This window comes from Vipera berus (assembly GCF_964194415.1).
Source record: "Vipera berus genome assembly, chromosome: 4".
NCBI lineage: Eukaryota > Metazoa > Chordata > Lepidosauria > Squamata > Viperidae > Vipera > Vipera berus.
In genome coordinates, this window is record NC_138206.1 from 53,917,418 (window position 1) to 53,938,946 (window position 21,529).

The following is a 21,529-nucleotide window of genomic DNA, read 5'->3' on the forward strand; positions in this document are numbered from 1 at the left end:
TTTTTTCAGCGCCATTGTAACCTCGGACGGTTACTAAACAAATGGCTATAAACCGAGGACTAGCTGTATTGGGGTCCACTTGCAGAATTCTTCAGCACAGTCACAAACTCACAATCGATCAGCTACACCAGGGATCTTTAAGCTTGGCAGCTTTAAGACTTGCGGACTTCAACTCCCAGAATTTCTCAGCTGGCTGAGGAATTCTGGGAGTTGAAGTCTACAAGTCTTAAAGCTGTCACGTTTGGAGACCCCCGAGCTACACTAATACTTCCTATTCATGATGTGTTCATTCTTAGCCTTTTAGCTTCTTTGGGTAACTGACAAAATAGGCAATTAGATGATTCTAATAATGGCTCTATCAAGCCAAAGTCCAAATATAGTGATTTAGATTGACTAGCTTTGGTTGAAGCTAATTCAGGCCTCGCTTGCAAAAACCTCTCAGTAGTTTGCTACTAAAATTAATGGGCCAGGCCCTGATGGGAAGGCAACCAGAGGATTGATTTCCCCCAAATTTCAGGTCCAAGCCAAATCAAAGTCATTCTTTGTGACATCACTTGCTCCTCCTAACCTCATTGGCTGGGTGACCATGGCAAGTGTCAACATTTCCAGCATTGTTGATTATTCTGGATAGCAGCACTGCTAGATCAGGTCCAAAATACCTGGATCAGAAGAAAAGCGACTGCAAAATTGTTTTATTTAATATTTATTTATATAGGGGGTGAGATTAGAAAAGTGGGGTTCAGCATTACCCCAGAAAAGTGGTCACACCTGCTTTGAGATCAACCTCCACACCTCTGACTGAATCGCACCATCCACAATGGCAAAGGTACAAATCTCCGTAAGAGGGTTAGGGTCAGGCGGCACAAGGAGAAAATATCTGTTGTGAGCTCCACATAGGTGTCAGGAAAGGCATCCGGGCAGTAAATGCTCAGCTCCATTCAGTTGCCGCGACCCCACCTTGATGCAATTATTTATTTATTTATTTTATTTATTAATGGGACTTATATGCCGCCCTATGTCCCGAAGGACTCAGGGAGGCTAACAACAATAAAATACAATAATACAGAAGTTAAAAGAAAATTAAATTAATGGCCCCTGTAGAATAAATTTAAAATTAAAATTAAAATAAGTTAAAAATTAAAAACATAATTAAAATCCCTGTCAGTCCAGGTCAGCCTGATGGAAAAGAAGTGTAGAAAAAAAAAAGGGTCTTTGACGATTAGTTTTACCTTTGGAGTGTCACTGGGGATTTCCCAAAGAACTCACCCTTGTGACTGAACTATTTTTTATTTACTTATTAGATTTTTAATCTCACTTTTATTTTTTATAAATAACTCAAGGCAGTGAAATATCTAATGCTCCTTCCTCCTCCAATTTTCCCCACCACAACAACCCTGTGAAGTGGGTTGGGTGAGAGAGAGAGGAGAGAGACAGAGAGAGAGAGAGAGAGGAGAGAGAGAGAGAGAGAGAGAGAGAGAGAGAGAGAGAGAGAGAGAGAGAGAGAGAGAGAGAGAGAGAGAGAGAGAGAGAGAGAGAGAGAGAGAGAGAGAGAGAGGGAGGGAGGGAGAAAGAGAGGGAGAGGGGAGAGAGAGAGAGGGAGAAAGAAAGAGGGATAGATAGAGGGAGAGGGAGAGAGAGAGAGAGAGAGGGAGGGAGGGAGAAAGAGAGGGAGAGGGGAGAGAGAGAGGGAGAGAGCGGGAGGGGGAAATGGCCCAAAGCAGGTTAGCAAAATCACCTCTGGACTGAGGGCAGGGTGTGACTGTGTGTCTCCATTTCTGAAACAGACCAGCATCTTGAAAAAAACTCTGAAGCAGACGGAGCCCCTGGAAGATCTCTCTGCAACCAACAAGAGTCTCCGTCTCCAGGTAGAGGAACTGAGAGGGACCTTAGCCTGCTTGGATGCTGAGAATCAGATGTTTCTCAAAGACAAGGAATGCATCAAAGGGCAGCAGAAGTCTCTCCGGGACACAGTGAATGACCTTAAGTCCACAATAGAACACCTGCAGAAAACGGTGGAGGACATCAGAGAAAAGCTGGACCAGGCCAACATGGCGATCCAAGAATTAGCGCTGCAGAACAAGTCTTTGGTGAAAGCCAACGAAGACCTCAACGAGGAAATGCACGAGGCCACCAGCCAAGTGGCCGTCTTCAAAGACGACAAGCCTGGCCAAGAGGACAACCTCGAAGAGATGCAGAACCTTCCGTCAGAGGTTCAAAAGTCCCTGCGTAATCTGGAGGACAAACTGGCTAAGGTGGAGCACAGCTTCCATGTGGAGAAAATCCATTCTAGCCAACTGAAGGAGAAAGTTACAGATCTTCAGAAAGTCAGAGAAGACAGGAGGAAGCGCATCAAAGATCTGCAAAACCAAGAGGATCTCTGCGTGCAGCAGGCCACGTTTGTGCGGCTGGACCAGGAGAACCAGATGCCAGCGGGCGTCCTGACGCATGAACTAGTGGAGGCCAGGCTGGTGGGGGTGGCCGGGGACTGGCCAAAGGAAAGGAAGGTTCTGCATTGGTTATGGACGGCAGCCAAAATTCTGATGATGTTGCTCTTTGGCTGCTGTCTGTTCCTTGGCCTTGTCTTGGCATACACTCACTTTTTTAATCCGCTGTTCATCTCTCACAGCCTTTTGGTGCTCCTCAGTGACCAGAGCATTGACAGACTTGTGCGCCGTTTCTCCCCTTATCTCGAGTGGAGAAATGATGGCCTTTTACCTTTTTGACAAGCAAAAGGAATCCTTTCTCTCCTGTAGTTGTACATATGAAGAACCTTTGTATATGTGTAATATAATAATAATAATAATAATAATAATAATAATAATAATAATAATAATAATAATAATAATAATAATAATAATTTTATTTATATACCGCCCTTCTCCCGGAGGACTCAGGGCGGTGAACAGGGCAAGCATAAAAAATACAGAGATACAAAAGTTAAAAGGGATTAAATATATGCCCAACTAAAAACAGTAAATACAAATATTAAAATAACAATAAAAAACCCCACCCATCCCCCATCAGGCCAGGCCGGCTTGTTCAAATAAGAATGTCTTTAGATCGCGACGGAAGGAGCGAAGGTCGGGCACCATCCGGAGCTCAATATATATATGTATGTATGTATATATGTATATGTGCATGTGCGTATACATGACACTATCTTTTTTCTTTTTTAAAATTTCTATTAGCTTTTGCTTAGTTAAAGAAAGTCAAAAATAAAAATTATTGAATCCTACTGGTTTTCCTTGTGCAACTTACCTGGGGTTGGGGTGGGGTGTGGAAAATATGCTCAGAAGCAAGTTCTGGTGAGCAAACCCTAACTGTTTCCCATGGGATCCGGTTAACTTGAAGAGAGCTCAATGCGCTTGGTAAAATAATTGTAAAAACAAAAGCTCTTCTCCTTTTTTGTCCAAATGAACGAATGCAAGACACAGTGCCAGCCATTCTTCTCACTCTTCCTCCTCTGCTATGTCCTGCATGCTGAGGATTTGCGTTGGCCATGAAGGATGTGCCTAGTGTGTTTTGTCTCCCATGTTTTAATGTGCTGGCCACTCCACATCGGTCAACCGGAATGGACAACTCGCCACAGCCAACTTGCCATGGCCAACTCAATGTAGCCAACTCACCGCAGGCCAACTCGCCATGGGACAATTCAACAATTCAATTTCATTATTTACAATCATTTTAAAAATTATTTTAAGTTTTGACATTCACATTTCATTTTGTCCTTCCTTTGGCATCCTTTCTTTAATGAATTTATTCTGTTGAAAGAAAAATCTTCCATCAGGATCCAGTCCAAGCCGGGAATAAACAACATGGAGACTGCTTTAGAAAGAAGGTTGTAGTTTATTGAAGAGGAGAGCCAGACAAAAAGACGGCTCTGGAAAAAGAGACCACATGGAGCAGAGTGATGGGCTTTTATACCTTCTGGGGCTCTTTAGGTTGTTTCCTGTTCCTATTTGAGGCTTTGTATTCCTGTTTCATGTGTTTTGACCTGAGTCTGAGTGTGCCCTTTTGGTATTGGTGGGTTAATCCTATTATGTCTCCTGTCCTTAGAATTTGGGTGGGGGTATGTAGATTTTAGGTGTCTTTGTCTTCCTAATTTCTAGCTTCCTGGCTCCAACCTTGCTGAATGGATTATTGCATTTGCATTTCTAAAAGCTGGCGTCTGCCTATTCTAGACTTTTATAAGACTTGTGATGGTGTAATGGTTAGAATGCATCATTGCAGGCTAATTCTGCTGACTGCCAGCTGTTCGATCCTGACCGGTTCAAGGTTGACTCAGCCTTCCATCCTTCTGAGGTCAGTAAAATGACTCAGATATTCTGAGTTTGTAAACCGCTTAGAGAGGGCTGTAAAGCACTGTGAAGCGGTATATAAGTCTAAATGTTACTGCTATTATCAGAAGACTATAAACAATCCTTCTTTCCTTACAACCAGACATGTCAAACTCGCGACGTCACATGACGTCGTGCAACGTATCGGGAGAGTTTTGCCATTGCCGGCAATGGGGTGGGCATGGCTTCCGGATTGTTGTATACGTAGATTAGTAGGGGAGTGGTTTTCCACCGGCGGGAAATCCACGACCCCGGGTTGGATGTTGTTTCCTTGGCAGGAGATTCCGGGCCGGGGGTTGGCTAGCGTCCAGCGGCTGCTGGACGTATATATATTAGCTACCCGGGCTGGGCAGCTCAGTTCACTACATGTGTATCAATAAACATCACTGTTACAATTGCCTCGCTGTGTGTCGTCGATCCGAACACAACAGTGGCGACGAAGGTGGGATTCGTCGGAACAGCGAAGGAATAGGCGGAAGCAAGCTACATGCGGAAGCGGGAGATTTGAACCGCCGTCAGCCGAAAAGCTACTGATCGCCGGAAAGCTGCTGATCTCCGCAACACAAAAGCGAACATGGCACAAGTAGGATCGCTGAAGGAATTCGATCCTAACTACCCGGAAGACTGGGAGGAGTACGTCGGCCAGGCCGAGGGGTTCATGCTAGTGAATGGCATAACGGACGACCGGAAGAAGGCGGCAGCACTCCTGACCATCAGCGGCACGCCGGTTTACCGGGTCGCTGTAGGTCTGTGCCAACCGGCACCGGTGGCAAGCGTATCGTACGCAGATCTTCTGGCTAAGCTAAAGGTTCACTTCACCCCCAAGAGGTCGGAACTTTACTGGAGGCGAATATTCGAGAAAAGGAACCAGAAGCCGGGCGAGTCAATAACCCAATTCGTAGCTGCCGTAAGGGAAGCCGCCCTACGCTGCAAATATGACAATTTAGAAATCCGGATCCGAGATAGAGTGGTCCTTGGGCTGCGAGATGAACAATTACAAAATAGAATAATCGCGAAGCCCCCAGGAAACTTGCAGGAGGTCCTGGATGAACTACTCACCTATGAGTCTAAAGGGAGACGCGACCCCCCCCACAATAGCAATGGCGCCGCAACTGAAATTAACCTGGAAAGCCATGTGGACGGTGGGGAGGAGGACTACCCATGGGAATCGGACATAGATGAAATCACCCGGAGGGTCGGAAAGATGCCGGCAAGGACCAACCGCCCAGACGGCGCAGACCGTTCCAGAAGACAACAGCCACCACCACAACAAAGATCCATGAGGGAGAGTTCAACCCGACTGAGAGACCCCGACGCTAAGTGCGGTAGCTGCGGCAGCAGTCACCCTACCATGCAAAGTCAATGGGGAAGCCAGATTCATTTAACAATGGCGGCAGGAAATGTTGTAAAATAGGGCAAAACTCACTTAACAACTGTCTTGCCTAGCAAGAGAAATTTTGGGCTCAGTTATGGCCATTAACTCGAGGACTACCTGAACTTAGGGAAGGAAAGGGAAGGTGGCATTTGCGGTCAAGAATGTCCGGGCAAAGATGTGGAGGTAGAAAGCTCAACACTGATCATGTTTTTTTAAAAAATGCCTAGACCATGGCCTGCTTGCTCTCCGCAGGGAACACGCTTTAAGGGAGTTAATTAACAGCATTCACATGAAAAGAGGAAGGAGTGTATCTACCAGCATACCTGCAGGACAGGCAAGCTATAAATTCATTTAGAGAATACGTAAGGTAAGAGTGTGGACATTGAGACTTTGGAAAAAGTTTAGAGAAGAGCAACTAAGATGATCAAAGGCCTGGAGATTAAAACATATGAAAAATGGTTGTAGGAATTGGGTCTGGCTGGTCCAGGGGTAGGCAACCTTGGCTCTTTTATGACACGTGGACTTCAACTCCCAGAATTCCTGAGCCAGCACGGCTCAGCTTGGAAACCTCTCCCTTTCCCCTCAGCATGGCTGGCTCAGGAATTCTGGGAGTTGAAGTCCACGAGTCATAAAAGAGCCAAGGTAGCCTACCCAAGGTCTAGTCTAAAGAAAAGAAAAAGTAGGGGAGACATGATAGTCATATTCCAGTATTTGAGGGTCTGCCACAAAGAGGAGGCGGTCAACTTATTTGCCAAAGCACCGACAAGAAACAATGGTTGGAAACTGACCAAAGAGAGAAGCAACCTGGAATTAAGGAGAAACTTCCTGACACTGAGGACAATTAACCAGTGGAACGTCTTCCCTCCAGAAGTTGTGGGTGCTCCATCCCTGGAGGTTTTTAAGAAAAGACTGGACATTCACTTGACTGAAGTGGTATAGGATCTCCCGCTTGAGCAGGGGGCTTGCACTAGAAGACCCCCCCCCAAAGGTCCCTTCCAGCTCCGTTCTGACGTGCCCGCGTGTATGGTGCAAATCCAATGCGTTGGGCTGGCTTAAGAGATCAATTTTGCAAGCGAAGGTGTCGCGGGAAGGTAAATCTCTGCGAATGCTAGCCCGGACCAGATCGCAAACCCCATCATCCACAGGCAACGCGCTAGCGACACCAGCAGAGCCGCGAAAGACCCGCGGTCTCTGCAGCCCCCGCCTGCCCGGGGACTGGAAGGACCCGAGGGGGCGGAGCGGATGGAGGAAGGGGGCGGAGCTTCAGTGTCCCCGCCTCGGAATTCCCAGGAAGAGGCGACGTCATTCGTTTCGCCGAACGCTCGCGTGGCCGCGGCTGCTTCCGCCATGGAGGAGGAGGAGGAGGAAGCATGGTTGATGGACTCTCTCAGGCTGTGAGTCGCCTTCCCTGGCCCGGAGGGGAAAGACAATTCCCATCCTCCCCAGCCAAGCCTCCTCCCCGACCTGCCCCAGAATGATGGGAGTTCTACCCTCGTGCCTGGGAGGGAGGGAGGGGATCCTCAGTGGGTGTGAAGCGCCCCCCCCCCAGCCTTCCCCTCCCCCATGTCTCCCCCCACACACACACACACTCGACTTCAGTCTCTCATTTTAGCCAAGCGGGGTTTCGTTTCCAAATTCGAGCAAAAAGAAAAGAAGAAATAGGGGAGACGTGATAGCATGTTCCAGTATCTGAGGGGCTGGGCCAGGTTGTTCACCAGAGCACCAGAGGGCAGGACGAGAAACAATGGTTGGAAACTGACCAAAGAGAGAAGCAACCTGGAATTGAGGAGAAACTTCCTAACAGTGAGGACAATTAACCAGTGGAAGAGCTTGCCTCCAGAAATTGTGGGTGCTCCATCACTGGAGATTTTTAAGAAGAGACTAGACAATCACCTGTCCCAGATGGTGTAGGTTCTCCTGCTTGAGCAGGGGGCTGGACCAGAAGACCTCCAAGGTTTCTATTCTATTCTATTCTATTCTATTCTATTCTATTCTATTCTATTCTATTCTATTCTATTCTATTCTATTCTATTCTATTCTATTCTATTCTATTCTATTCTATTCTATTCTATTCTATTCTCTATTCATCTTGGATCCCTTTCCGATCCTTTCAATGGGCGATGCATTGAACGCCACCCTGAGAAACAACTGGCTGATGGGAGGGAATGGATGGGGTGGGGCGGGGAGGGGGTGTGTCTGTTCCTGGCTTTGCCATTGCATTAGTCCTTGCGATATCATTGGATTGCTAGCCTAATGAATGGGGTGCTTTCAAGGTGCCTCCCACCCACCCCTCCGAACCCCCCCTTTGCCATTGGAGTGGTCAAGCAAAGGTCAGTTGCAAGCCGGCTTTCCCACCAACTCCTAACCTTGACTGGCCATCTTGGTCTGTTTTTTTCTACTCCCAGTCTAGCTTGTTGGCCTTTCCATTCATTATGTGCCTTCAAGTAGATGTCGACCATTAACTACCCCATAGTAGATTTTCTCATGACAAACCAGGTTATGTTGTGGCTTTTCAGTACTGTGTGAACTCAGAAAATGGCTTAATTTGGGGACCTGTTTTAAGTGTTACTTAAAACCACAATAGAGACCAGAATTTCCACTGCTAATCAAATCACTTGTTAAGCGAGTCGAGTTTAGCAATTCACTGCCATGGCTAACTGAATCACCTGGTCCTTAAGCAAATCTGGCTTCCCCTCGTTGATCCTGCTTGTCGGAAGCCAGCTGAGAAGATTGCAAATGAAGATCACATGACCCCCTAGTCAGCACAAAGTCAGTTGCCAAGCACCCTAATTTTGATCACCCACAGGCAAGCTGTTATGGCTGTAAATGTAAGGACCGTCCATAAGTCACTTTTTTTAATGCCATTGTAACTTTGAAAACACAGGGACGCGGTGGCTCAGTGGGTTAGGACACTGGGCTTGTCAATCAGAAGGTCGGCAGTTTGGCGGGTCGAATCCCGAGTGCCGCATAACAGAGTGAGCGCCTGTTACTCGTCCCAGCTTCTGCCAACCTAGCAGTTCGAAAGCACGTAAAAATGCGAGTAGAAAAATAGGGACACCTACGGTGGGAAGGTAACAGCATTCCGTGCGCCTTTGGCATCTAGTCATGCCGGCCACATGACCACGAAGACGTCCTCGGACAAGCTCTGGCTCTTCGGCTTTGAAATGGAGATGAGCACCGGCCCCTAGAGTCGGAAACGACTACACGCATGTGTGGGGGAACCTTTACCTTTACCTTTAACTTTGAAAAGGTTGTTAAATGGTTGTAAGCCAAGGACTATCTGTAGTTACCAGCATGAGTCTTGCCTTGAAGTGCTCCATCTACTGATGATCTTGCTTATTATTGCACTATTCCAGGAGTCTTCAAACCTGGCCCTTTTGTGACCTGTGGACTTCAACTCCCAGAATTCCTCAGCCAGGCACATGTGCCTGGCTGAGGAATTCTGGGAGTTGAAGTCCACAAAGTCATAAAAGGGCCAAGTTTGAAGATCCCTGCACTATTCAGACAACCCCAAGGTTTGCAGGTCCAGGTGATGCTCCCCTGTTCTAGCCTCAAGATGGGAGCATTGCTGTCTTCAGTGGGGCAGACCATTGACTCTTGACCCTTCTAAATATTCCTCCCCCCCCTTTCAACTTGCTTAGATACAACGACCTCCATCTCTTTGAACTTCCCGGGCCCACCAGAGTCATCGAATGGACAGGGGACCAACGTGAGTGACCGTTCATTGCCTTTCAAGGTTTGACCTGGATGAGTTGGGGTCAGCTGCTGTGTGTGTGGGGGGGTTCCTGAGAAGGGTTTTTTTCCCCAGGGTTCCACATTTCCATGCCATGGAGATGGATCGTGATTTCCTCCAAGATCACCATCTGCCTCTCTGGTAGAGTAGATCATGAAATGGGATCCCCTTTCTGGGAAGGCTAAGTTGAAAATAATTGCTCCGATGGGCTAGGTAAGAAGAGGGCTTAAAAATGTGGGTTCCCAGTAAGCACAGGTAGTCCTCAACTTACAACCAACACTGGAACCAGAATGAGTGTAGCTAAGAAGGGGTTGTTAAGCGAGCTGGATTTTATGAACTTTTTTTTGCCATGGATCAGTGGTGGGATTCAGCCGGTTCCCACCACTTTGGCAGAACCGGTAGCTAATTTTTTTGTTGCCCAGGCCCAGAATGGACTTCCAGAAGCGGCATCCACACAGAGAACCAGTGGTTCACATATTTGAATCCCACCACTGCCATGGTTGTTAAGTGAATCGCTAGTGGTTAAGTAAATTATGTGGTTGTTAAGTGAATCAGGCTTTTACCCATTAACTTTGTGTGTCAGAAACTGGCTGGGAACATTGCAAACGATTATCACGTGATCCCAGGAGCCATAAATATTGCAAATATGTGTGCCCATAGCCAAGCACCCAACTTTTGATCACATGACCGTGGGAATGCTGCGATCATTTTAAGTGGGAGGACAAGTTGTAAGTCACTTTTTTCAGTGCCATTGTAACTTTGGTTCCTAAATGATTGGTTGTAAGTTGAGGACAACTTGCAATGTGGCCACCTTGCCTGATGACATTGCAACACTGAGAATGACTGTGATTCTCTCCCCAGGCATTTGTGTCGCTGGATACGAGGAGCAGGAACGAAATTTTGCAACTCCTTCTGCCTCCCAGGCTGCTTGCAAAACAAAATAAGGTAGAGACCACACTGGAAAGGTTGTCTGCAAGATGGCGGCTGCAAAAGGGTCGTGTGGAACTCACCTCCACTAAATGGAGGGACTGCTGTTAACTAAGCTGTTAACTTAGATGGCTTTTTAGGGAGACTGGATGAATTCACCCAGGATAGAAAACCCAATATCTGGATTTGCATTACGGGTAATGCTTGGCAATTGAGCAAGACATTTTCAAGTTAGTTTTGCCCCATTTTACGATGTTTCTTGCCACAGTTGTTAAGTGAATCACTGTCGTTGATAAATTAGTAACGTGGTTGTTAAGTGAATCTGGCTCCCAATAATAATTAGTCCTGTAATTCTATAGTCCAGTGATGGCGAAGCTTTTTGACACCGAGTGCCCCAAAAACGCGCCCCGCCCTGCCCACCCACAAGGCCGCCTCCCACCTCTAAGGCCTAGGCGGCCCTGTAGCGCCATGGTGGCCACGCCCTCTGCCCGTGACATGCAGCATCATCTGCGCGCGATGGGGCGTGAGGGCGGAGTCTTGTCCCTGCTGCCCAGGTGCCATGTCCTTGGCTGCACTGCTCCGTGTGGGCCGCGCCTGGGGGCCACTCTCCTATGGGGGAGTTTGCTGGTGTGGAGGGGGCCGCGGGGGGAGGCGGGGCTGGGGCGACGGTGCGCATGCCCACAGAGGGCTCTGCATGCTGCCTCTGGCACGTGTGCCATAGGTTCGCCACCACTGCTATAGTCCATATAATGGCTTTGCTTGATTTTCTCTTCTTCCAATAACATTCCCTTTTGCCAACCTTAAATTAATACAGTTCTTATTATTTGAATAAATGACCACTAAATATAAACATTTTCTCATGTTTCTGTAAATAATAGCCACCGGAATATAAAGCTTCTTTTCTCATTGATCATCTTGATTGCCTTGTCATAGATCCTGTTTACAATTTTTTTAAAAAAAATTTAAACCCAGACAACGCGCTGTCTACCAAATATTAAGGAGATTTATCTTAAAAATCAATAAAACATTTTTTTTTAAAAAAGAATCTGGCTTCCCCCTTGATTTTGCTTGTCAGAAGGTCGCAAAAGGAGATCGTGTGGCCCTGGGACAGAGCAACGGTCATAAGTGTGAACCAGTTGCCAAGCGTCTGGATTTTGATCACATGATCGTGGGGAAGCTGCAAAGGTCGTAACTGTGAGAAATGGTCCTAAGTCACTTTTTTTAGTGCCGCCGTAATTCTGAACGGTCACTAAATGTTGTAAGTCGAGGACTACTTGTATATAGGAAGTATCGGAAGACAGAAGTATCACCCCAAGCTTAGCCAGCAACCCAGAGCCTCTTGCCCAAACTGATACTCTCCAAATATGAGGATTACAGCTCCCATCATGCTGAATGGTTATTGGACCCGTATGTAGCCCAGGGTAGATATAACAGCTCTCGGGGTCCCCACGGTCACATGATCAAAATTTGGGCACTTGATGATCAGCGTGTATATTTATGACAGTTGCAGCATCCTGGGATCACGCGATTGCCCCTTGCAAACTGCCCAGCTAGTCTTTGACAAGCAGTGGGGGGAAGCCCTGTGATTCACTTAACAATGCAGTGATTCACTTAACCACGGCAACAAAGGTAAAACAAGGTGTGACTCATTTGACAACCACCTTGTTTGAAGCATCTAAAAAGAGTATAAATCATTCCCCACCATTCAGTTAGAACTGAAGAAGTGTCTTGGATGAGAAGCGAAATGTTTTCAAGGCAAAAAAACAACAACAAGAAAGTCAAGTTGTCTTTTGGAAAAGCCTTGCTTAGCAACGCAAATTCTGCTCTCATTCGTGGTCATAAATCAAGGATTACCTGTACGCAGCTATCCCAGTGGACCAAGAGGGACTCTGCTTCTCTTTCCCACAATCAGCCAAAATCATCTCGATGCTACCAGTAGCCAGAAGCACCAGCAGGGTACAGCCAGTGCAGATGTTAACTTTTTCCTTTTTATTTTATTTTATTTTATTATTTTATTTTATTTTATTTTATTTTATTTTATTTTATTTTATTTTATTTTATTTTATTTTATTTATTTTATTTATTTTATTTTATTTTTTTATTTTATTTTATTTTTTTATTTTATTTTATTTTATTTTATTATTTTATTTTATTTTATTTTATTTTATTTTATTTTATTTTATTATTTTATTTTATTTTATTTTTTATTTTATTTTATTTTATTTTATTTTATTATTTTATTTTATTAAAAAGTTGTACCCAATGTTATCTTGCTGTTCTGGTCTGTTTTATTTTCTTTCAATATGATGAGTGGATCCTTGGACTTTTTTTTTTTTTGCAGGGCTTATGTCCGGAGAGAGATTTCAAGGTTGAAAGGGGTGGAATCTGTGATCGCCCCATCTTCAGGCTCAAACATGTCCCGGGAACCAGGTAGGTGATTTAAGAGTCTTGTTGATGACAAGTTGAGTTAGGAATGCCTTGGTAAGGCTACACTTGGAATACAGCATCCAGCTTTGGTCACCACGATGTAAATAAGATGTTGAGACTCTAGAAAGAGTACAGAGAAGAGCAACAAAGATGATTAGGGGACTGGAGACTAAAACACATAAGGAACGGCTGCTGGAATTGGGTATGTCTAGTTTAATGAGGAGAAGGACTAGGGGTGACATGATAGCAGTGTTCCACTATCTCAGGGGCTGCCACAAAGAGGAGGGACTCAAGCTGTTCTCCAAAGCGCCCGAAGGCAGGACAAGAAGCAACGGATGGAAACTAATCAAGGAGAGAAGCAACTTAGAACTAAGGAAAAAATTCCTGACTGTTAGAACAATTAACCAGTGGAACAACCTGCCTCCAGAAGTGGTGAATGCTCCAACACTGGAGGTTTTTAAGAAGAGACTGGACAGCCATTTGTTTGAAATGGTATAGGGTCTCCTGCCTGAGCAGGGGGTTGGACTTGAAGACCTCCAAGGTCTCTTCCAACAACATTATTGTTCTTATTGTTGTTATTATTATTGTTATTAGAAGGCCTAAAAGGAGAAGCAAGAACTATATTTGAAAGAAACATTACCGGCCCTTAGGCATGGGTGCTAGCCTGGGCCAGAGATATGGTGGTCTTGTGAATACACTGGTGACTTTCCCATATTGCACACAGCCATGAGGTGGTTGACGGGACTGTGATTTTTAGGCTCTCAAGCATTCAGGATGCTAATGTGCGAGTAGACACAGGACCCTCCCCCAAACCAATAATCAAGGCTCACTGCAGTATTTGTGTAACACTGTGCACTATAGGAACTCCTGCAGACAAAAGAATGCCCTCTTATTTATATATTTCAGGAAAGGAAAATTATAGTCACACATATGCGTAGCTAATAGATGATGTAAGCATGAATATTAATCCGCAAACCTCATGTTACAGATAGTCCTCGACTTACAACAGTTCATTTAGTGACCAAAGTTACAATGGCATTGAAAAAAGTGACTTATGATTGCTTTTCACTTACAACTGTTGCAGCATCCTCATGATCACGTGCTTAAAATTCAGATGCTTGGCAATTAACTCATATTTATGACGGTTTCAGTGTCCCGGGGTCATCTGATCGCTTTCTGACAAGCCAAGTCATCGGGGAAAGCCAGATTCACTTAACAAACCTGTTACTAACTTAACAACGGCAGTGATTCACTTAAAAATTTTGGCAAGGAAGGTTGTAAAAATGGGGCAAAATTCACTTAACAAATGTTTCATTTAGCAACAGAAATTTTGGCTTCAATTGTGGTTGTAAGTCGAGGACTACCTGTACTTCAAGCAAGAGTTGTTATAGTCTTAATAAAAAGAAACACATCAGTTACATTGCCATAAAATTTTGATAAAGCGTACAGAGAACTGAGGACTTCAAGGCTGCCTCAATTGCCACACATTCCTTCTATGTTTCTTATCTGCTTTCCTCGTATTCATCCTGGTTTAAGGATACCCAGCATGAATCTCCATGGCCCTCTGTGAATTCAACAGACTCCACATCAAGTCTTTCTGGGGCCCCTTCAGAAGATCACCAAGTCCTCATCTTTCACGGGACAGAAGTGAGACATAATGAAGCAGTTAAGTTGGTTTCCCACTCTTTTCTGAGCTCAAAGCCCAGGTTAACCCGAAATTGTTGCCACATTGTTCACACATTTCTGAATAAGGTTGGCTCGCATGCTAGTGACTCTCTACTGCATCATTGCCTGTGGAATTCATTGCCACAACATCAGAGGATGGTTCCAGCTTGGATGGCTTTGAGAGATATGCAACCAAACAAAACCTATGTTGTATCATAGTAGGTCATCTGTGGTGTTCAGGCTAGAGCTGTTCCCACCAACATCCTAACCCACCAACTGTCCAATCCAGCTTAGCTTTTTTTAGAGCAGTGTTTCTCAACATCAGCAACTTTAAGATCGATGGACGACAGCTTCCAGAATTCTGTGTTTTTTGCCCTTCTACTCCATCCATCTCAAAGTGGAATTATTTTCATCACTCGGTTTCTTCTTGATTTGTGCTTTCAGCTTGCTGGTAACCAGTGGCCCACCAGACAGTGCTCTGCAGGTTTGGCGTGTGGAATCAGATGAAACAGGTAGGTGTTCTGTTCCAGCCTACAACCGGCCCTGTTTGAATATCAGGGACAACCCCTTTTTATAGCCAACAGGCTGGAAAAACCCAACCAAATTTATTTACAAAGAAATCAAAAGTTCAAACAAGAGTTAAACAGGAATAACAGACCAGGACTCTAGCAGAAGATCTTCAAACGGTTGCCTTCAGCAACCAGCACCTCCCACACCTTCCCCTTTTATCAGCAATCCCAAGGCGTGGCTTCTCATTGCCTTCTCCTCTCACCGAGTTGCCTCATTGCCTTTCTCTGTTCTGCTCTGCTAGATTGCCTCCTGCACCTAGCGTCCCTGAATAGATTCAGCTGTGAATCATCTTCATCCAATACCTTGTGCTCACACGGCTGAGTCTGATGAGGAACATGACGGGAGGGGCCAGGCTGAGAGTCCTTCGGTGCATCAGAACCTCCCTCTGACACCAAAGGCTCTCCAAACCCCTCCTCCTCCTCCTCTTCAGAATCATCAGACTCGGCTGCCGGTACCACAGGCTGACGCTGAATCACAACAGTATGCTTCCAAGCAACTGCTTTGCTTCCCAACTGGGTTTCAACTTTAGGATGGCTAAACCCCACTCAAAGTTTGCAGGGACAAGGATGAAAAGTTTTCTCGTTCCCACAATTTAATTCATTGCTTTTCTAAAGAAGACAGCCGAGTCTATCTTCAGAACAAAAATTTCTCCCAACTGTTAGCATAAACCAGTGTTTCTCAGCCTTAGAAACCTGAAGATTGGGTGGACTTCGATTCCCAGAACTCCAAAGCTAGCTGTGAGACACACTAGCACAAACAATGCCAATTGTGTGAATTTTGAAGGAATATCTGGTTTGGTGAAATTGAATGGGGGGGGGAAAGCTTTGCACATCGCCCATCTCTTCCAGGCTGATGTTGGATGATGTGTGTTCACCCCTGACATCTTTCCCGTTCTACTCCTTTGAGGATACAAAAGAAAGCAGGAATTGCTTTTCGTCTGGCCTCGCCCTTATCATTCTTGACAAAAGTGCAGCTCACCAGTGCTCAGAAACTGGTGCTTTTCTCAATGTCAGTATGATTTCAGCCAGGCACGCAGTAGAACAACCAGGATAAAAAAAAGCTAAGCTGCAATCTCCAAAAGGGAGAGAAATTGGAGAAAAGTGATGCTTTGGAAACTACAGGCAGTTCTTGACTTACAACGGTTTGTTTAGCGACCATTCAAAGTTACAGTGCCACTAAAGTGATTTACGACCGTTCCTTGCCCTTACGGCCATCGCAGCATCCCCAAAGTCACGTGATCAAAATTTGGATGGAGTGTATTTATAACAGTTTTGGGGTCTCCAGGGTAACGTGGTTGCCATTAATGACTGCCAGGCAGCTTCTGACAAGCAAAATCAATGGGAGGGGGAAATGGATTTGCATAATGACCATCTGATTTGCTTAACAATTGTACTGATTTGCTTAACAACCATTGCAAAAATTATCATAAAATTTAGTGTCTCATTTAACAACCACTTTCCTTAGTAAGGGAAGTTCGGTTCCCAATTGGGTTCATAAGTCAAGGACTACTTGTAGATGGAAATTAAGTCTTGTGGAAATTCTTATTTTTTCCTCTCCTCCACCCTAGATGTCATTAAGCTACTGAGTGTCATCTCTCCCACAAAGACAGAAGATACTTCCTGGTCCAAAATTGCAACCAGCTGTGCCAAACAAGCCTGCATCCTCCATGGGCAAAGAATCTGCAATCTCCAAATGATGGAAGTTGAATCGGGGCAAAATCTTTGGGTGGCAGGTAGACAATTTGATTGAAAACCCTCTGCAAAATCCCGAGGGTCCATTTCTTAGAAACACAACTTCCCAAGGGGTTAGAAATAGGGAGATATGCTAGTTGTGGTTTTTTTTCTCCTTATTTCTGTTTCTCTTTTTGATTCTTGATCTCAGGTTAAATTCAAGGGAACAGGAAGGAGAATGAATAGACTTTAATGTGTGTATCTTTGATTTTCATCCCACCTTTTTTACTTTATAAGTAACTCATGGGAACAAACATATGTAACACATTTTTCTCCTATTTTCCCCACAACAGTCCTTTGAGCTGGGTTGGGCTGAGAGAGAGTGACTAGGCCAGGGGTAGGCAACCTTGGCTCTTTTATGACTCGTGGACTTCAACTCCCAGAATTCCTGAGTCAGCATGGCTCAGCTTGGAAACCTCTCCCTTTCCCCTCAGGATAGCTGATTCAGGAATTCTAGGAGTTGAATTCCTTGAGACATAAAAGAGCCGAGGTTACCTACCCCTGGACTAGGCCAAAGTCATCCATAAGGCAGGACTAGAACTCAGAGCCTCCTGATGATTGTCCCAAAGACATCTAGCCGGTTTTCTCACCTAATGCGGAGCTAGAATTCACAGCCTCCTGGTGATTGGTCAAAAGTCACCCAGCTGGCTTTCGTGCCTAAAGAGAGATTAGAACCCGTTGTCTCATCATAACTGGTTCAAAGTCAGGTTTTGTGGGGGAGGTGGCAGAATTCTCCCCCACAACCCAACTCAGCTCTTTTTCCTCTTTCCATCTACAGCCTCTGCCAGCCCTGACAAAATCGCCAGTCTGGACTTCCTGGATGAAGTCACTGCTGTGGTGTGTGGTGCCAAAGGGCAGCTGTTCCTTGTGGACTTCCGTCAGCACCAGGGCATTCTGGGAGCTGTGGAAGAGGCTCAGACCCCCTGGGCCCCGACAGAGAGGCTGAGCTGGTGTGCAGGAATCGGCTCTGGAGAGACACCACTGATTGCCCGTCTCTCCTCGGCTGGCCTCGTTGTGTTGACGGACATCAGATACCCCTCCAGCCCCTTGAAAGTGGCCCAGTGCTGCGTTCCCACCCCTAACCTCCGGGGGGCAGATTTCCTGTCCATCAGCTTCGCTCCTGTACTGGGCAACACCTTAGCGGTGTCAGGTAAGCTGTGATGGGGCTTCGTTTGGCAAGGCCGCTAGCTGCTTTTGCCGCCATCAGTCTTATGGGGTCTGCAGGGGTGGGTGGTCCAAGGAGCATCCTAAATGAAGCCCCAATGTTCAGAGGGGCTTAGCTGGGTCATGTCACCTGTGGGTCACAGCTTCCTTCTCCTATTGTCCCCATAAGAACAACCCAATGAGGTAGGTTGGGCTGGGAGAGAGGGACTGATCCAAGCTCACCCAACTGGCTTTCATACCTAAAGCGGGACTGGAACTCACAGCCTGCTGATGACTGACTCAAAGTCACCCAGAAGCTTTTTTGCCTAAAGCGGGACCAGAACTCATAATCTCCTGGTTTCTAGGTCAGGACCTTAACCAATAGACCAAATGCTCCCTTTTCTTGATTTCCCCCCCCCCCACGTAACCCTCTGGGTTGGGACTTTGGGTTTAATAAAGAACATGTTTTTTCACACCCTTTTCCCCTCATGTGCCACCCCCCCAGCTTCAACCCACCCTTCTGTCTCTCTTCCACTTTTCCAATGAGGCATTTACTTGCATTTCTCATTTCTTCAAGGTTTTGACGGGACCGTTCAGGTCTACAATACAAAGGACTGGGATTCCTCAAGGCAGGAAGCCAAACCGGTATTCATTCACAAAGGACACACCTTTGGCACCCCAGGCAAGGATGGGGGCAGTCCCATGGTCACCACCCACACCTGGCACCCTTGGAAGCCCCAAACATTACTCTCGGCTGCAAGCGATGGATCACTGCACGTGTGGGACTGGTCTGACTTTCGAGCAAGTGAGCCAGTCTGACCCCCTCTGTCTCCCTTGCCTTGGGGAATGTCCTCTGAGGTCCCCTGCAATCCCTTCCCTTCACCACGTATCCTGGAGTCTCTGAATCTAATGATATTTGGGAATAACCTTGGGAGACAGAAGGAAGAGCTGGATGGCTGAGCATCTCATAGACCAGTGATGGCGAACCTTTTCGAGACCAAACTGCAACCCAAAACCCACTTATGTATCATTGGGTGCCGGGTGGGCGTGATCCATTGGGTGGGCTTGGCCCATTGGGTGGGCATGGCTGCAGTGGTAATGGCAGACTGGGTGGGACTAAAAAGTTCAATCCATTCCAACTTTTTAAGATTTTTTTTTCCCTGAGAGAAGTTGAAATTGATTGAACCTTTTGGGGTTTTTTGCACACAGCGGCAGAGGCCTAATGCGAAAAGGTTTTAGAAAACCCAGCTGGAGGCCTAGGACTGGGGCGACGGTGCGCGTGCCCACAGAGAGGGCTCTGCGTGCCGCGTGTGGCACGCATGCCATAGGTTCACCACCACGGTCATAGACATTTGGTTAGTTTAGGGTTTCTCAACCTTGGCAGATGGAAGATGCGTGGGCTTCCACTACCAGAATTCCCCAGCTGGCACAGATGAACTACTGCTCCCAGGATCTCCCAGCTGACATAGGAGAACTTTTCACCAAAGACTGACCATGAAGCTGGATAACTTGCTGATCCTTTGAAGCTATATCACAGCTTTCTGAAACTGTTGTTAAGTCCACCCATTTACAAACACACAGACACACACACACATACATACATACATACATACATACATACACACATTCTGGTCAGCTGACACGTGACACGCTTACTATCCCTAACTGCATTCAGTTTCAGATAGCATATGGTTTCTTTAAGTGAATTGGATCCCATAAGAATTGGTTCAGATTTGCTCCCGTTTCAGCAGCTTCTCTCACTTTGGAAAAGTGCCCAAGGAAAATACATTGGATTCATTAATGTTTACCGTATATACTTGAGTATAAGCCGAATTTTTCAGCCCACTTTTTTGGGCTGAAAACTCCACTTCGGCTTATACTCCAGTCAACAAAAAAAAGAACTGTCCCTTCGTTCGGAACAGGCTGCTGAGAGAAGGGAGGGCTGGGCTCCGCACGGGCCGCGGGTCCGGCGTTCGCCCGCCGAACAGCTGACGGGCGCCGGGCTGTCCCCAGAGCCGGGCGCCTTCCACCGGCGTTCGGCGTTCGCCCGCCGAACAGCTGATAGGCGCGGGCGTGGCCGGGCTGTCCCCAGAGGTAAACTTCGTGACCCACCCAGCCCATGCATAAAACAGAAATGAAAAGTCTTAAAAAAGTTTTGTGCGGTTAAATAAACAGCATTTGCATATTGTTTCTCCACGGAGCACCGACAAAATTCGCTCGAATTAAGGAACGCCGGTAAAAGAACAAGTCTGTGAAAGCGGGCGAGAATTCATTTCTTTTAAACCGGCTGCAAGTACCAGGAGCCAAAGGCAGCCTCTCCGAAAGCCTCACACTGAAAGCGGGCGAGAATTCATTTCTTTTAAACCGGCTGCAAGTACCAGGAGCCAAAGGCAGCCTCTCCGAAAGCCTCACACTGAAAGCGGGTGAGAATTCATTTCTTTTAAACCGGCGAACGAGAAAGAAAGAACGGCAGCGGCGGCGTTCCTCGGTGTGGGCGTGCCTGCGTCTTTGGGTGTGAGGCTTTCGGAGAGGCTGCCTTTGGCTCTTGGTACTTGCACCGGTGTAAAAGAACAAGTCTGTGAAAGCGGGCGAGAATTCATTTCTTTTAAACCGGCTGCAAGTACCAGGAGCCAAAGGCAGCCTCTCCGAAAGCCTCACACTGAAAGCGGGCGAGAATTCATTTCTTTTAAACCGGCTGCAAGTACCAGGAGCCAAAGGCAGCCTCTCCGAAAGCCTCACACTGAAAGCGGGCGAGAATTCATTTCTTTTAAACCGGCTGCAAGTACCAGGAGCCAAAGGCAGCCTCTCCGAAAGCCTCACACTGAAAGCGGGTGAGAATTCATTTCTTTTAAACCGGCGAACGAGAAAGAAAGAACGGCAGCGGCGGCGTTCCTCGGTGTGGGCGTGCCTGCGTCTTTGGGTGTGAGGCTTTCGGAGAGGCTGCCTTTGGCTCTTGGTACTTGCACCGGTGTAAAAGAACAAGTCTGTGAAAGCGGGCGAGAATTCATTTCTTTTAAACCGGCTGCAAGTACCAGGAGCCAAAGGCAGCCTCTCCGAAAGCCTCACACTGAAAGCGGGCGAGAATTCATTTCTTTTAAACCGGCTGCAAGTACCAGGAGCCAAAGGCAGCCTCTCCGAAAGCCTCACACTGAAAGCGGGCGAGAATTCATTTCTTTTAAACCGGCGAACGAGAAAGAAAGAACGGCCGCGGCGGCGTTCCTCGGTGTGGGCGTGCCTGCGTCTTTGGGTGTGAGGCTTTCGGAGAGGCTGCCTTTGGCTCCTGGTACTTGCAGCCGGTTTAAAAGAAATGAATTCTCGCCCGCTTTCACAGACTTGTTCTTTTATACCGGTGCAAGTACCAAGAGCCAAAGGCAGCCTCTCCGAAAGCCTCACACTGAAAGCGGGCGAGAATTCATTTCTTTTAAACCGGCTGCAAGTACCAGGAGCCAAAGGCAGCCTCTCCGAAAGCCTCACACTGAAAGCGGGCGAGAATTCATTTCTTTTAAACCGGCTGCAAGTACCAGGAGCCAAAGGCAGCCTCTCCGAAAGCCTCACACTGAAAGCGGGCGAGAATTCATTTCTTTTAAACCGGCTGCAAGTACCAGGAGCCAAAGGCAGCCTC

The 21,529-nt window shown here is 46.6% G+C and overlaps 1 protein-coding gene and 1 pseudogene across 2 annotated transcripts; both read left to right on the forward strand.

Annotated features, from left to right (window-relative positions):
* Positions 1–629: 629 nt before the first annotated feature.
* On the forward strand, positions 630–2,723 carry LOC308667214 (uncharacterized protein; the record flags this gene model as incomplete). Its single annotated transcript, XM_081326359.1, has 2 exons — positions 630–826; positions 1,785–2,723. Exons 1-2 carry the CDS (start codon positions 818–820, stop codon positions 2,721–2,723), a joined length of 948 nt encoding a protein of 315 aa, XP_081182485.1. The 5' UTR covers positions 630–817.
* Positions 2,724–4,911: 2,188 nt separating this feature from the next.
* On the forward strand, positions 4,912–18,965 carry LOC308667215 (WD repeat-containing protein 73-like; annotated as a pseudogene). The gene is made up of 9 exons: positions 4,912–5,657; positions 6,858–7,106; positions 9,354–9,421; positions 10,307–10,390; positions 12,714–12,802; positions 14,909–14,976; positions 16,602–16,766; positions 17,543–17,914; positions 18,485–18,965. The product of its transcript is annotated as a WD repeat-containing protein 73-like (transcript).
* Positions 18,966–21,529: the final 2,564 nt, after the last annotated feature.